The sequence below is a fragment of the Rhinoderma darwinii genome, chromosome 1, assembly GCF_050947455.1.
Source record: "Rhinoderma darwinii isolate aRhiDar2 chromosome 1, aRhiDar2.hap1, whole genome shotgun sequence".
NCBI lineage: Eukaryota > Metazoa > Chordata > Amphibia > Anura > Rhinodermatidae > Rhinoderma > Rhinoderma darwinii.
Genome location: NC_134687.1, coordinates 200,996,531 through 201,014,436, shown reverse-complemented (window position 1 = coordinate 201,014,436; position 17,906 = coordinate 200,996,531). Strand labels below are relative to the sequence as shown.

Below are 17,906 nucleotides of genomic sequence, written 5' to 3'. Positions count from 1 at the left end.
ATGTTATTTTTACCGCACGGTGAACGCCCCAAAAAAAACAAAAAAAAAAAAACTAAACAATTTTTTGGTCACCACCCCTCCCAAAATATAGAATATAAAGTGATCAAAAAGTCGCATGTACCCGAAAATAGTATCAATAAGAACTACAACCCATCCTGCAAAAAACAAGCCCCTACACAGCTTTTTTGACTGAAAAATAAAAAAGTTACGGCTCTCAGAATATGGTGACACAGAAAATAATTTTTTTTTTTAAAGTGATTTTATTGTGCAAACGCTGCAAAACATAAAAAACTATATACATATGGTATCGCCGTAATCGTACCGACCCGCAGAATTAAGTAAAAATTATCATTTATAGCGCATTATGAACGCCGTAAGAAAAATAATTTAAACCGCCAAAATCACTGTTTTTGGTCACCAAAGCTCTAAATAAAATGTAATAAAAAGTGATCAAAAAGTTGCATGTACCAAAAAATGGTACCAATAAAAACTACAGCTCGTCCTGCCAAAAATAAGCCCTCACACCGCTCAATTCATGGAAAAATAAAAAAGTTATGGCGTTTGGAAGGCGGGGAGTGAAAAACTAAAATTGTAAAACAAAAAAAGGATCAGTCCTGCCAAGGTTAATTAATTTCTATTAAGAAAAAATTATTATTACCATACGTGGGGTATTGTCATACTCCGGAGAGATTGCGTTACAAATTTAGGCCGACTATCTCCTTTACCCCTTGTGAAAATTAAAAAATTCAACATTTTAGTGGACAAAAATGTTTATATATTTTTTTCACGGCCTAGTTCTACTAAATTCTGCAAAAAAACCTGTGTGGTATAAATGCTTACTATACCCCTAGAAAAATTCCTTGAGGGGTGTAGTTTCCCAAATGGGGTCACTTTTGGGGTGTTTCCACGGTTTTGTTCCCTCCAGGGCGTTGCAATCGCGACATGGCACTAAAAACCAATCCAGCAAAATCTGCGCTCCAAAACCCAAATAGCGCTCCTTCCCTTCTGAGCGCTGCCGTGGGTCCAAACAGCAGTTTATTACCACATATGGGGTACTTCCGTAATCGGGAGAAGATGCTTTACAAATGTTGGGGTGCATTTTCTTCTTTATTCCTTGTAAATATTAAAAATGTCTATGTTTTTTCAGAAAAAAAAAGAAGAAGATTTTCATTTTCACAAACTAACTCCAATGAATATAGCAAAATAACTGTGGGGTCAAAGTGCTAACTATACCCCTAGATAAATTCCTTGAGGGGTCTAGTTTCCAAAATGGGGTCACTTTTGGGACGTTTCCACTGTTTTGGCACCACAAAACCTCTTCAAACCTGACATGGTGCCTAAAATATAATCTAAAAATAAGCAGGCCCCAAAATCCACTAGGTGCTCCTTTGATTCCGAGGCCGGTTTTTCGGTCCATTAGGGCACTAGGGCCACATGTGGGATATTCCTAAAAACTGCAGGACCTGGGCAATAAATATTAAGTTGTATTTCTCTGGTAAAACCTTCTGTGTTACACAATTTTTTTTCTTACAAATGAATTTCGTCCAAAAAAAAAAAAAAAGAGAAATTTCTAAATTTCCCCTCTACATTGCTTTATTTCCTGTGAAACGCCTAAAGGGTTAAGAAACTTTCTGAATGCTGTTTTGAATACTTTGAGGGGTGCAGTTTTTAAAAAGGGGTGATTTATTGGGGGATTCTAATATAGAAGGCCCTCAAAACCACTTCAGAACTGAACTGGTCCCTGTAAAAATAGCCTTTTAAATTTTTCTTGATAATGTGAGAAATTGCTGCTAAAGTTCTAAGCCTTGTAACGTCGTAGAAAAATAGAAGGATGTTCAAAAAACGATGCAAATATAAAGTACACATATGGGAAATGGTAACTAGTATTTTGTGTGGTATTACGATCGGTTTTACAAGCAGATACATTTAAATTGAGAAAAATGCTAATTTTTGCAAATTTTCTCTAAATTGTTTTTTTCCACGTTTAAATATTGAATTTATCGACCACATTTTTCCACTATCATAAAGTACAATATGTCACGAGAAAACAATCTCAGAATCGCTTGGATAGGTAAAAGTATTCCGGAGTGATTACCACATAAAGTGACGCGTCAGATTTAAAAAATAAATAAATAAAAAATAAATAAAATAAAAAAATCGGCTGTGCCACAAGGCCAAAACAGGCTGCGTCCTAAAGGGACCAAATGACACAGCCTCATTTTTTAAAATCTGACATGTGTCACTTTATGTGGCAATAACTCCGGAATGCTTTTACCGATCCAAGCGATTTTGAGACTGTTTTCTCGTGAAATATTGTACTTTAGGTTAGTGAAAAAATTTGGTCGATAAATTCAATATTTTTTGTAAAAAACACCAAAATTTATAGAAAATTTGCAAAAATTAGCATTTTTCTAAATTCGAAAGTATCTGCTTGTAAGACAGATAGTTATACCACACAAAATAGTGACTAGTTAACATTTCCCATATGTCTAGTTTATGTTTGCATCATTTTTTGAACATCCTTTCATTTTTCTAGGACGTTACAAGGCTTATAAGTATAGCAGAAATTGATAACATTTTCAAGAAAATTTCAAAAGGCTATTTTTTAAGGAAACAGTTCAGATCTGAAGTAGTTTTGAGGGCCTTATATATTAGGAACCCCCACAAATCACCCCATTTAAAAAAAACTGCACCCCTTAAAGTATTCAAAACAGCATTTAGAAAGTTTCCTAACCCTTTATGCGTTTCACAGGAATTAAAGCAAAGTGGAAGGGAAATTTGAATTTCTGCAAAAAAAATGAAATTTGCAATTTTAATCCATTTTTCCTTTAATACTGAAGGTTTTTACCAGAGAAACAACTGAATATTTATTGTCCTGATTCTGCAGTTTTTAGAAATATCAAACATGTGGCCCTAGTGTGCTACGGGCCTGAAACAAAGGCCCAGGCAGCAAGGGAGCACCTAGTGGATTTTTCGGCCTTCCTTTTCTTAAATTATATTTCAGGCACCATGTCAGGTTAGAAGAGGAATTCATCTAGGGGTGTAGTGAGCATTTTGACCACACAGGTATTTCATAGATTTCATTCGAATTGGGCAGTGATAATGAAAAATTACATTATTAAATGACATTATTTTCCAATAAGATGTAGCTTTACCTCAGAATTTTTAATTTTTTCAACAAAATGAGGAAAAGCACCGTAACATTTGTGAAGCAACTTCTCCAGAGTACGGAAATACCCCATATGTGGTAATAAACCACTGTATGAATACACATCAGGGCTCAAAAGGGAAGGCACGCCATTTAGCTTTTGGAGTACAGATTTTGCTGGATTGATTTCTCGGCACCATGTCGCATTTGTAAAGCTCCTAAGGTACCAGTACAGGGGAAAATGTTCTCCCACAAAAGTGACTGCATTTGGGAAAATACACCTCTTGAGGAATTAATCTAGGGGTGTAACAAGCATTTTGACCCCCCCCCCCCCAGGTGATTCATAGATTTCATTAGAATTGGGCAGTAAAAATGAAAAATTAAATTTTTTTCCACCAAGACGTAGCATTAGTACAAAAGGTTTCATTTTCTCAACAAAAAAAAGGAGAAAAAGCACCGTAATATTTGTAAAGCAACTTCTTCAGAGTACGGAAATACCCCACACGTGGTCATAAACTGCTATTTGGACACACAGCAAGGCTCTAAAAGGGAAGGAGCGCCATTTAGTATTTGGAGTGGAGATTTTACAAGATTCGTTTTTTGACACCATATTACACTGAGCTATAGTTCCAGTACAGTGGTACCCCCGAAAAATGACCTCATTTTGGAAACTAGATCCTTCAAAGAATTTATCTAGGGGTGTAGTGAGCATTTTGACCGCACAAGTGTTTTGCAAAAATGAGTAAACAATAGATGTTGCAGATTTAAAATTGCCGTTTTCCACAGATATGCCATTTCAGTGCCAAATGTGTTGTGCCCAGCTTGTACCACCGTAGACACACATCCCATAAATGGTTAAGCGGGTTCTCCAGAATACAGTAATACCCCATATGTGGTCATAAATTGCCGTTTGGGCACACTGCCAGGCTCAGTTGAACCACCATTTGGCTTTTGAAGAGCAGATTATGCTTGGTGTTTTACTGGTATTTCAGTTTATAATGTGGGGGCATATGTAAGCTGGGCAGAGTGCATCAGGTTATATGTAAGCTGGGCAGAGTACATCAGGGTATATGTAAGCTGGGCAGAGTACATCAGGGTATATGTAAGCTGGGGCGGAGTACATCAGGGTATATGTAAGCTGGGCGGAGTACATCAGGGTATATGTAAGCTGGGCGGAGTATATAAGGGTATATGTAAGCTGGGTAGAGTGCATCAGGGTATATGTAAGCTGGGCAGAGTGCATCAGGTCATAATCGGATAATGTAATAATGGGGTGAATAAATAATCCATGGATTGGTGTGGTACTCTTCTAACCAATCCTTTATGCACAGGCCGGGTTTATTGGGTATTATACAAAATATTTGCGCTCCAGTATTGCCTAATCTTTGACTTCTTCACTAGCCCTATAAGCAGAACAAGGCTCTAAGTTTCCTCATCTCCGCTGCATCTATAGGGTCCACCTATGTGGTCCAGCAAATGACAATGTGGGGTATTTAGTGAAATTCTACTGGACCTAAAAAATTAGTCCGGTCCTTCATTTTGCATCATTGCGTTTTGAGAGCCATAACGTGTTATTTTTCCGTTGACGGAGCTGTGTGGGGGCTTGTTTTTTGTGGAACGAGCTGTAATTTTTATTGGCTCCGTTTTGGGGTACATGCGATTTTTTTTTTATCACTATTTATTCCATTTTTTGGGAGATGAGGAAACCAAAACAGCAATGCTAGAATGCTTTTTTTTTTTTTTTTTTTTTAGTGTTCACCGTGCAGGATAAACAGGTTAACTTTATTCTGGGGGTCGATACGATTACAGCGACACCAAATGTATATAGTTTTTTTACGTTTCACTACGTTCCCACAATAAAAACTCTTTTCTAAAAAAAAAAAGTTTTAGTGTCGCCATTTTCTGACAGCCATAACTTTATTTTTTTAGTTGATATCGCTGCGGGAGGGCTTGTTTTATGCGTGACGAACTGTAGTGTCTATTGGTACCATTTTGCATTACTTGCAACTTTTTATGAAATTTTTTTTGAGACAAAATGACCAAAAAATAAAATACTGTCATTGTGTTTTATTAAAATTGTTTACGGTGTTCACTGTGCGGTAAAAATAATGTGCTATTTTTATAGATCAGGCCGTTCCGAACGCGGAAATACCGATTATGTATAGTTTTTTTTCATGTTTTCATATTTTTCTAATAATAAAGGAGTTGATCAGGGAAACAGGGCGATTGTTGTTTTTTATTATTTTAAACTTTTTTTTTTTCTTTCAATTTTTTTTCTATTACACTTACCTGGGGACTAAGATCTGGTCTTCTGATCCCCGGTACAATACACTGCACTACTTATGTAGTGCAGTGTATTGTAACTGTCATTCATCATCTGACAGTTAGCGTATTAGGTCCTGCCTCGGGCAGGACCTATTAGGCTTCCGTACCTGGGCAACCAGGAAGCCTAGCAATGGCTTCCTGGTTTACATAGCAACCATCGCGACCCGCGATCAAATCGCAGGGGGGGGGCCCGGGGGATACAGAGGGAGCTCCCTCCCTCTGTCAACCACTTCAATGCAGCGGACGTCATTGACAGCCGCATTGAAGGGGTTAAATGGCTGCGATCTGCGGGAACTGCCATCTCAGCCATTGCAGCGGGATGTCAGCTGTGTGTAACAGCTGACAGCCGCTGAAGATAAAGAGCGCACAGCTCCTGTGCTCGCTTTATCTACAGGGCGTGACTGTACGCCCGTGTGCGGGAACTCACTTTGAATTTGGACGTACCGTCACGCCCAAAAGCGGGAAGGGGTTAAATAAGCCACTATCTCCACCATTAACTTTGTGAGGATCCTTGGGGCGGAAGAAATCCCCAACGGAAAGGAGGAAAACTGGAAGGGATATATCTTTCGATTCTGAATGATGGCAAATCTTAACCTATTCATCCCCGATATCAAAAATGTCTATGTGGCATGTGATTTTTCCGAATCAGTGGGATTGTTGACTCCATCTTGAAACAATGGTAGGATACAAATTTGTTTAACGGTTTTAGATTTATTATTGTCCTGAAAGAGCAGTCCGGTTTTTTTTTAACCAAAAATAGGTGAGATGAATGCCTAATCCTTCCTCTTCCTGAGGAACTGGTAAAATGACTCATCTGAAGGAGTTTCAGGATTCCGTTTTGCAGTTCCTTTTGAAGAAAAGGGGTCTGTAGATTTGTAATGACAAATTTCCCAGGGGGATATGAAGAATATTCTATTTTGTATCCTTTTTGAACTGTATTTAAGATCCAGGTGTTTGTGGTCATGTTTTCCAGTTCCTTGTAAAATTGTGAGATTCTTCCACCCACTTTCACGGTCACGGTTTATCTGCATTTGGTCGGTTGGTATTAAGGAAAATTCTTCCCTTGCCACCTTCTAGGTAACTCCATCTCCCAGACTTTCCTTTACCTTTATAGTCTTGGGACTGACTTTTGGAAGGCCGAACTGAATATTTATTTTTTTTGGCTTCGGGTAAAGCTTTTTTATTGTCAGAGAGCTTTTCAAGGAACTTATCCAGTGTGGGTCCAAACACATTCTCCCTTGAACGGGATAGTACATAGTTTCGATTTGGAAACTGTACCACCGACCACAATTTGCGTCCCAAGGATCGTCTAGCAGCGCTTGAGAGGACAGCAGTTCTTGCTGCGACTCTTACCGACTCAGCTGAGGCATCAGCTAAGAACCCTGTAGCTTGTTGTAGTAAAGGAAGGGATGCCAGGATTCCATCCCTAGGGGTACCCTCCCTCAAAGGGGCTTCCAGCTGATCTAGCCAATGAAACATGGATCGAGCTAGACAGGTAGATGCTACATTAGTTTCTAAAAGGGCTGAAGATGTTTCCCAGGTCTTTATTAATAGTGTCTCCGCTTTCCGATCCATAGGATCTTTGAGCGGAGAGGAGTCTTTGAACGGAAGGGTCGTTCTCCTAGCCACTTTGGCTACCTTTATATAAATTTTTGGAATTTCTTCCCAGATTTTTATTTGTTTGTCAGCGAAGGGAAAGTGATCTTCGCTCCCCTGGAATACTCAGCCTTTTCTCTGGATTTTCCCACTTCTGCTTAATTAATTTTTGAATATTTTCATGAATGGGAAAAAGACGTTTCATCCTATTTCCTAATCCTGCGGACATTTCATCATTAACGGTTCTTTTTTTCTTTAAATTTCTTGAATCGCCATAGTGCTTCTTATGGCCTGAAGTAATTCAGCCATATATTCTGATGAAAAATAATATTTTCTGTCTTCATCATACTCTTTCCATGATATGAGATAATTCCCCTTCCCCCATATCTTCAGGAATAGAGAACGGACAGCTTTTAGAGTCAGAATCATCATCTGGGATGAGCTTTATTTTTTTCCCACCGGGATGGAAACGGAGAGCATGTTTGATCGCGAGAAAGCTGCTAGAGACGACTGTATCACTACTCGCAAAAGGGTTTTTATCTCATCCATTAAAGAGGGTTGTTTTTCTTGCATAATTTTCTCTTTACACGCTTGACAGAGGGGTTTCTTATGGGCACCTGGTAGTTTTTTTTTAGAACAAATGCCACATTTACAGGTTATATGTGTCTTTTCTTTAGATTTTTGGGGGGCCTCTGTCAAGAAACAAAAAAAAGGTAAATATAAGTAATTCACTCCCCCTGCTAAAGAATTCCAGATCCCCTGAGAGTAATACTTACTGGGCCGGGGTTTGCGCTGCGGTCTACATAACCAGAGCAGGAGGAGGATCCTTCTATCTCAGGCATTATAGACATGTAGGATTTGTCCTACCTTAGTAAAAAGAACCTCTTGATCAGGGTGTTTTTACATCTCGCCGCCGGGATCAGCGCCTTCCTCGTCCAATCTGAGGGAATCTTTCTCCAGGGCCTCCAATCCGCTGAAATGTTCATAATTTCCGTGTTTGCCGCTACTTAGTTTAGCTTTGGAACGCATATGCATTCTTCCGATCGGAAGTAGTCATCGCGAAACCGGAAGTATCTTTATTCAGCGGCTGGCGTCCCATACAAGCGGAAGAGGCCCTGGGAATATGGCTATGGAGCTCAAGGAGGACCGGAGCCAAAGTTTCTTTGGGACCATTCTGCTCAACCTCCGAAGAGGCGCAGGACGAAGGATACCGATCGACCTCCGCTGCGTGGTAAGTGAACCAGAAAAGTTAAAAAACGTACTAGACTGTTCTCACAGCACTTCTCTGCCCTGCCCCCATAGGGACAAGAAAAACACTGAGTAAGGATGGGGAGGGGCTTTTAACCTCTGTGTTTCCTGTCCCCATTAGGGTGTGGAGTCAACCTCCTGTGGTGCGGTCATGGAGGATGACTGGAGAAAAGTGATTCTTCCACACCTCTTCATTGAAGCCTATGGGAAGCTGGACACAACATGCTGGTCTGTTTCTGTATTATGGGACTTGTATGTTTCCAATGATTGGTATTTTTTATCTTCTGCCTTGTATTTAGGGAAAGTGGATACAATACCACCATTCTCCCTATTGGTTCCCCATCGACCAGAAAATAACATATCCTATGAAAATGCCTTGAGTGTCAGTCGCTAGGAACCAATAACTAAAATAATCAAATACAATACTAGTATGCAATGGCAATTGTACACCATCTCTGGTGTGGAAAAAAGTACACATACCTGCTGCCTATTTCCTGCTTGTGTCTCATAAGTGCTTGTTCTGAATGTTCTTCGGAAACAAACTGTACAAATGCCTCCCCGGACTTTCGCCCTCTCTGGTCAAACACAAATGTTATGCCTTCATCGGCTATACTTAGACCTGTAAAGACACACGCTTCAATAAAACAAAGTCCATTGCTCAAAAAAAACAAAAAAACAATTTTTGCATTTACTGTAAAATCCTTTGCTCATTGCATTAATTTGGGCTATAGGCACTGCCACTAAGGCGGGATTCACACGACAGGGTCCCGCCCGAGCCCGAGTGTCGGCCGGTAAAATCGCCCATTTTGCTCGGCCGGTTTGCATAGAGTTTTGCATCCGTTCCGGGCCGGGCAGATCTTGACAGTGACATCAGCGGCAACTCCTGAAGGGGAATCCCCATGTGTTCAGGGATTCCTCTTCAGGAGTTTCCCCTGATGTCACTGCCCAGATATGGACAGACATCAAGCGCTCTGTCCAGGAGCGGAATCCCCGAAAACACAGGGATTCCGCTCCTTCAAGGAGCTAAATTGGGGCTAGCACATAGCAGAGCGGGGAGATACCTCCCTGCTCTGCTATAGTGATGTCGTTACAGTAGTAGCAGCCGCAGCTGCTAGCGGCGCCATGGAAGGTGTCGCCGGGCCAGGGCGCTTTTAAAACAAGCAGGGGAAGGGAGCCAGCGCAGTGCTCCCTCCACCTGCTGTACACCCCGGCCCTGCCACACAGTGTACAGCCATTCGTCCGAATGGCATGAACTCCTCCTCCTCCTCACATGCACTCTGCGCTGTGAGGAGGAGATAGAGCGCAAGCGACGGAAAACCCGGCCATCACTCGGGACACATTCCGGTGATGGCCGTGTATTACCCGGCCCCATAGACTTCTATGGGAGCCGGGCGGCCGGGTACCCGGCCAAAAATAGAGCATGTCCTATTTTTTGACGCCCGGTTTTCCCGGCCGTCAAAAAATCGGTCGTGTGAATAGCCCCATTAGGGGTCTATTATTCCTAATGCAGCCGGGTGCCGGCCGATTTATGAACGGTCGGCACCCGGCCGGGAAACCCTGTCGTGTGAATGAGGCCTAAGATGCTGACACGAGGCAAACTAAAAAATAAATAAATAAATCAAAAAAAACAAAAAAAAAAAAAAAAGGAAAAAAGGGGAGGTTGGCTCCTTCTACAGCAGGCCATCCACACTAAACAGGTCTTACATCTAGGTGAGCTATCTTTATCCTTAAATAGGACTTTTTCTTCCAAACACCATTAAGTGATACCTCACGGTTGCATTATATATATCTCCTGCAGGCGAGGAAACAGGTTTCTTTCTGTTCAAACATACATACTTCCTTTTGCATGGTTTCCTTAAATCATTTCATTGCATGCTAGGTTTGCAGAAATAATATATATGTGTTTTAGTAGCCACTCATTGCATTGTAGATCTCTAGATAATAACTGCATCATATTAAGTGCCCAATTCCACATCTAGTGGAAGGTGTGTTTTGTCTCACAAGTTGCTCCTTTTTATACATCATTACCATTGTGTATTTTAAATGTATTCAATAAAGGGTATTTTTTATATTGAGATCTTGTGTATTTTGGTTTGTATGACTCCAATTGGGGTAGATTGTCAGCTTAACACAACAACTGGAGAAGCAAACCAAAAAAAAATAAAAAAAATCTGGAAGTTCAATAATCTGGCGAGGATGACTTTTATACTAAACCAAAAAGGGTGAGGCCAAATCAAGCAAACAAGGCAAAGAATACACAGAGCCTGAAAAAATAGATTCAGCAGAGGAGATGTACAGCATTTCAGAAGGATCAGTGAGAAGAGCTACTGCCTGGGACAAAGGAGTCTTTGGGGTTAAAATGCTGACCTCCGGCGTTTCCCACTTGCGGCAAGTTTGGATAAATACTTTCAGATAAAAAGACCACTCCCCACGAAAGTTTCTCACGGCTGAGGAAATCCGCAGCCCTGTTGTCCAGTCCTGCAATATGGATTGCAGAGCTGGAACATGTGCTTTTGCCCAGAGCAGAGTCCAAGAGGATTCCTGCATTGCGGCCTCACTGTGGGTGCCCTCCTGGTGGTTTAGGCATACCATCATGGTCGACTTGTCAATCTAGACTCTGATCTCTACTGCGCTAACATCCCATCAAATAGAGAAGGCCAAGAAAATGGCCATGAGCTCCAAGATATTGATCTGCAGAGAGACTTCCTCCAGCGACTACTGCCCTGGGCAGTGCTAGAACCAAAGACTACATACCATCCATAGAGGCTGGTGTCCATGAAGAATCTCAGGGGCAGGAGGATCTTTCTGTCCATTGTGGCGGAGACTTGTCTCCTTCCAACGCATTCTCTTCTATTGGAACGGGTGTTGAATTGGCCATAGGAAAAGGCCTATAATGCAGTCTAGTCTGCCCAAAACTTTATGCAGAACCAAATGGAATAAGAAGTGCCCATACAAAGGAGAGCCGAGGCAGATGAACTTGACCTTTTGTCAGGGAGAAATACCCAGTGTGTCCCGGTGTTAAAGATTATCCCCAAAAACGCCACGTTTTGAGAAAGGCTGGGGGAGGGCGGTATTTGTGATGGTTGACAATCCAACCAAACCACTGTAGTGTTCAGAGTAATCCTGAGGTTGAGTAATTTGTCCTGCCTGAAGAGAGGGTCCTCTCAAAGATTGTCAAGGTAAGGGATTATGGCGACACCCCTGAATGTAAGTATCAGCAGAATTGCTGCCATGACTTTGAAGACTTGAGGCACCATGGCAAGCCCAAAAGGTTGGGGGGGGGGGGGCAAACAGAAAATGTTTTGAGAACGGATAGCGATGTGTAGGAACTGCCTTTGGAACTGGGCAATGGGGATGTGGAGGCAAGCATCGCAGATGTCAAATAAAGAGAGAAACTCACCCTGTACGATCGACACAACCACCAACTGTAGAGATTCAGACTCTGAAGGATAAACTATATTTCGGAAGGCAGCGATCGTGTGAGGGGTCTGAGAACACTGGTGTCATCCACGTGAAAAATCCAGATGTCCTGAGAGATGCACCCCAATGGGAGCATTAAGTGGGAACAAACACTCAGGCTGAAGTGGGCCTGGCAGTAGCAGGCATAGAGTGTCAGGAACAAGGCTACCAGGATGGTTTTGGTTTAAAGGTTGACCTTCTGGAGTCTGAGAATTTATTGGGCTTTTCCACCATAAAAAGGCCAAAACCTTTGGGAACTTCTAGTAGCATGGCGGCATCGGGAAAAGCTCTGGGGCAAGAATTAAGCTCTTTCCCCCTGCCCCTCATCACTCATTTTATCCAGGTGCTTCACAAATAGCTACCTAACACCAAAGATGGGAGGACCAGTGAGGGCATTCTAGGAAGTGATGTCTGCAGACAACTTGAGCCAGATAGCCGCAAAACAGGCCAATTAAAAAAAACAAACATAAAAACTACTCTTAAAAGCAAGTTGTGACCCGAGCACCAGAATAGATGACCTGGTGTAAAAGGTTTATCCCAGACAGTGTAGGCCTTGCTGACCCAAGAGAAATCAAAAGATGGTGAGCAGACCAGGGGGGGGGGGGGGGGGGGCACCAAGGCAGACTTTGAGAAGAATCACACTTCTTACCCAAAGCATGGTGCTCCTCGCAAGACTGGTGGCTTCACCAGTAGGAGATATGAAAGAGAAAAGATGAAACACTTATCCACCAAGGGAAACAGCAGCTCAGTGCATTTAGAAGTGGAAACAACGATCAGGGCACTTCCATTCCTTAAAACGGACGTCCTCAAATTCTTCATGATTGGGAAAAAAATAATAAATCAGGCTAATATAGGATACGGCAGAAGGAGACAACCTTGAACAGGACACTGGTTCTCGTCCTTCACATCGAGAGTATCTCGCACTGACCTGATAAAATCCTACATGGTGGAAACCATTCTGGAGTCATGTTTAGACTCTGTGTATGAGTCTTGATCCGACGAAGCTGAAGAGTTTTGGGGCAAAAGACAAAAAAACAACTTGTTGCTAAGCACTCTGACAGGAGACATCCCGGCAGAAGCAAAGGAAAGAGAGGGGGACCTGTCCAGTAAAATTTTGCTTCCGTGACGAGCCTCTTAGCTCAGTCCTGTTGGAGGGGAATTCAGACCATTTTCCATGTGACTCCACAGAGGGCCCTCTCTGGGGATGTGCAAAGGTACAAGACGATCCAAGGCTCCAATCAGACTGTGAGAGCTTAGATAGGTCACCTATGGCCTGGGATAGAGACCTTGCCCAAGCTGCACCCTGATTCACGGTGTCAGCGGAATCCTGGGCATGCCAAGAAACAAGGCACAACGAGCAGAAGAGACCAGGTTGGCCACAAGGGAACTTGGTCTGGCAAAGAGCGCACACAAAATACATGGCGACCACCGAAAGGTCTTGTTGCTGTAAGGAAAGTTTATAAAAAAAAAAATTAATGCCTCAGTCCTGATTAGTATTAGTGCCTGTAGGAGGGATATAGCCTGCACAGGAGAAGTCAACCTTTTTTATCTGCCTTGCATCAGCCTCCAAGTGGCAGGGCCTAAACCCATGGTGCTTTGCCCCCCTAATCATCGAACGAGAAATATATGAACCACCTCTCAAATCAGGGCTGTGCAATGGTCAACCTAACCTAATTAAGCTCAGAATAGAAACGATCCCAAAGTACTTTTGATTTCATGAGAAGCAGCAAGTGGAAGTATATACGTCATTCAAATGCTTATTAAAATATAAATTTTTTAAATAAAAATTCACCTGAGAAGAAATTGACAATATCCTGTTCACTACAGCTATATGGAAGACCACGGAGGCGCACAGTACCATCACTTGGGGTACCAGCCGCAGACTGCGCAGCTTGAGAGACAGAGGAGGATGTAGTGGGTGACATCGGAGCTTGCAGCCTTTGCAGCAACGACTCTGCATCTTTCTGGCTCATTTCAAACACTGCAAAACAACAATTAAGCTTCTTAAAAAAAACAAAAAAAAAAACATAATATTACCTTATTTAATAAATATTACGTTTTACACCATGTAAAGTGGATAAGTCACCATACTACGCTGCTCTGTTTAAGGGCAACATTGTATGGGAACAGGTCCATACTACTATTAGCCCAAACGGCACAAAAAAATAAAAATAAATACATTGTGCTGTTTGACTTAGGGACTTAATGGGGTTTTCCCATGAGGGACATTTAGGACGTATCCAAAGGACATGTCATAACTGTCAGATAGATGCGGGTCCCACCACTGGGACCCGCACCTATCTCCAGAATGGGGCCCTCTAAACTCCGTTTAAGCCGCTCTGTGTTGCGGCTGAATGGCGGTGAATTCCAACCATGAAAAAAGGTTATATGGTCTGGAGTTATATAAACAGCATAGCTCACTCAGCTACGCTGTTTCCTTAAGTCCCACAGAACAGAATGGAAGTTACGGAAACAGCATAGCTCGCATGCTATGCTGCTTCCATAACGGCCATTCGCTACTATGGGAGTTACGGAAACAGCGTAGCTCAGCAAGCTGCTTCGTTTTCGTAAGTCCCGACCATATAACCAGGGTGTTGCCGGGAGTCAGCGATATCAGACAAAGCTAGAATGGGGTTATGGGGGCCCCATTCTAGAGATCGGTGACATTTATGACATATGCTGTGGATATTGATCAGGAACTTCCCACTCAGACAAAAGGGATGCAAATTCCAAATCCAGAAATCCCATCCAGATATCAACTAGTAAAGAAACTTGAGAACAGCATCCACGTGGCAAAATAGTAGTGGTGGTTATGAACACATCCCAGATATACAGAAACAAAAGCTACGTTTAGACCCCGCTGGAATCTTGAAAAATATATCTGGGATGTGTTAATAAACACCACTATTTTGCCACACGGATGCGGTCCTCAAGTTTCTTTTATATCCTGTGAATAGGTCATAAATGTCTCCCATGGGAAAACCCCCTTAAAGGGAACCTGTCACCAGCATTTCACGTATTGAACGTTACTTATCCCTCACTGGCCGCTGCTATCAAAAGTTCATTACCATTATCCCCTCTCCTAAACTCCTCATCTGACTGTAAATAACGGTCTGCAAACATTTTGCGCCTTTTATCATAATAATCCGGTGTCCCTTTGTGCACACACACACCAGAAGAGGACATCATTGCACAAGCGCGGGATTTTGTGTGCTGGGGGAAGGGGGAGGAGCTGTCAATCAAAAGTAAGGAGGCGGGGTAAACTCGGAAAGACTTGAGGAATGAAGATTTGACTCTTTTCAAACGAAGATCTGACTCTTTTCTTCTCATTAGCATACGATGTGGGAACACTAAAAAGCTGAATACTAAAGCTACACAGAGCCAACTAAGAAGACAATTATAGGTTATATAGAAATGATTTTTCACCCACTACCACCAGGTATTGCTGGTTTAATAGGTGAAATGCTGGTGACAGGTTCCCTTTAAGGCCCTTTTACACCGGCCAATTATCAGGCAAACGAGCGTTCACAGCTCGTTCCCGATAATTGTCCTGTGTAAACAGGGCAACGATCAGCCGATGAAGGCGCAAACACTCGTTCATCGGCTTATTGCATCGTTTTAAATAACGAAAATATTATTGTTGCCGGCAGCACATCTCTCTGTGTAAACAGGGAGATACGCTGCAGACATGGAAGAAATATATGGGGACGAGCAATCGGAGTAACAAGCACTCATCCCCATACTAGCTCCTTTCGAAAGGAGCAAGCGAGCGCCGATCAACAAGCGGTCTTGTTGATCAGCCCACGTTGGGCGTGTAACATCAGCCTTAGGCTACATAGACATGCGTGTCAGATTTGCGCGCGTAAAAACCGCAGCGTTTTTACTACATTTCATGTCTGTGTGCCATCAGTGTGCGTTGCATATTGGCAGTGTGCTTTGCGTGTGGCATGCGTTTTTTACGTTCGTAGAAGCACTTTTTTTTTTCTCTGCATTCTTTTGTAACGGATGCGTGAAACACAGACAGCACACAGATGTCGTCAGTGTGCGGTTAGTGGTTTTCATGCACCCATAGACTTCAATGGGAGACTAGGTGCGCAAAAGCGCACCAATACAGGACATGCAGTGAGTTTCACGCAACAGACACTCGCTGGGTGAAAACTCACGAATGTCTGAATAGAACGGGTACACGTGCTGTCAGTTATTTCAACACAATACACGGATGAGGAACACGCACGTCTGAATGATCCCTAACAAAGAATACAGAGGACTCCGTTAGTAGTCTGATGTATTCATAAAGGTCAGCACTCCCCCTGCCCACCTCCTTTCACCAGTAACTGGCAGTCGCTGTGTATCTGCATGTATACATGGCAGCCGTCAATCACTGGTGAGATAGGCGGGAAGGGGCAGGGTTTGCGCTCTCGTCATGAACACACCAGATTCATAAACTAGGATTCCACTATATACTTTGAAAGCTGCAGTTAGCCAGACAGCACAAAAAAAAAAAAAAAAAAACTTATGCGGAGAAGCATAGTATGCTGAAAAGCCTACTTTAAAGCAGAAAAAGTAAAAAGATAAACACTTGATTGCACACAATTTTTCGGTCACAACACTCAACAATTCTTATTTAGAATTAAAGGAGTATTGTGTGATAGTCTGTATTCCTGTTGCCATACTACCCCATCAAGTCCCAACAAAAACACAGAAAAATAAAAAACGGAAAACAAAAAAAACCTTGATGCTATGGATTTAAAAAGGAGGTCAATGATTAATTTGTATTCGATTGAAAAGTCTTGTTCCATCAGTCTATGGGCGAGGTTTTATGGAACAGAAGTCTGAAATGCCGCTGAGTGCATAAGAACCAAGGATGTATTTAAACGCGAATGTTTTTTTTTTGCATTATTTTTTGCTAAAAAGAACGGATTGTGACAGATCAGATCCTGTTCATTTCTATGGGCATCAAACTGATTTTACATCTGCTTTTCAATCCTTTCTATCAGTTGTAGAGCAGAAAAGATAGAAAGTGCAAGTGTGAGTCTGGCTTTACTTCACTGGCTATACTGGATAAGGGGAAACAAATGTGCGACTTCACAGGGGGAGAAAAAAAAAATACTTACAAGACCCAAGTATTTTCATTATTCTGGAAGTTCGAAAACGATCAATTTAATGAAAGTAAAATAGTGCACCTATATCCCTCAGCATGTTGTCTCAGGGTCAGCAGCACAAGAACCAACCTTGCTGTGACCATTCAAAGGACTCCTGATATCCATCTTTCTTTTAAAAAAAAATCTAACAGAAATTCAGCAATGATGTAAAACTATTTAAAGGGGTTTTCCCACGAGGGACATTTATGACATATCATGTATGTATGTATGTATGTATGTATGTATGTATGTCATACATGTCATATAGATGCAGGTCCCACCTATCTCTAGAACACGTCCCCCTAATCCCCGTTCTAGCTATTTGTGCTCCTGCTGACTCCTGGCCACCTCCTGATTACATGGTCCGGAGTTACGGAAACAGCGTTACTCGCTGAGCTAGCGGTTTCCGTAACTCCTATAGTGAATGGCAGTTACGGAAGCAACGTAGAACATGAGCTACGAGGTTTCCGTAACTACTATTCAGTTTTATGGGAGTTACAGAAATAGCTTAGCTTGGAGAGTTACGCTGTTTCCGTAACTCCCGACCATGTAATCAGTAGGTGGCCAGGAGGCAGCGTGAGCAGAAAAGTTAGTAAAGTGTTTAGGGGACCCCATTCTAGAGATAGATGCAGGTCCCAGAGGTGGGACCCGCATCTGACATTTATGGCATATCCTGTGGCTATGTCAAATTTCTCTGATGGGAAAACCCCTTTCATTTATGATATTAAAGGGAATGTGTTACCAGCAAAACATGATTTATTTATTTTTTGTTAAACAATTAGTGTATAGGTGATTAAACATTGTTCTAATTTTTTATTTTTTTTCACGAGTCAGGAAATATTATAAATTGGATTCAATTGGATTCTAATTTATAATATTTCCCATTGCTGGTCACTAGATGGAGCCATTCCCAAAATTGCAGCATTGCATGTGGTAAAGCAACCACATTGCTTTATGCTGCAAAATTGGGTAAAAAGCCCTCGCTCTAC

At 42.0% G+C, this 17,906-nt stretch overlaps 1 protein-coding gene across 2 annotated transcripts in view; it reads right to left on the bottom strand.

Moving 5' to 3' along the window:
- GRSF1 (G-rich RNA sequence binding factor 1) overlaps positions 1-17,906 on the bottom strand; it is a 76,394-nt gene that overhangs the window by 33,249 nt on the left and 25,239 nt on the right. For both annotated transcript variants that reach the window (XM_075860722.1, XM_075860723.1), the window contains exons 4-5: positions 13,569-13,757; positions 8,798-8,936 (exon numbers count right to left, since the gene is read on the bottom strand). In XM_075860722.1, coding sequence (XP_075716837.1) covers positions 8,798-8,936; positions 13,569-13,757 — 328 coding nt within the window. The remainder of the gene's footprint in view (positions 1-8,797; positions 8,937-13,568; positions 13,758-17,906) is intronic.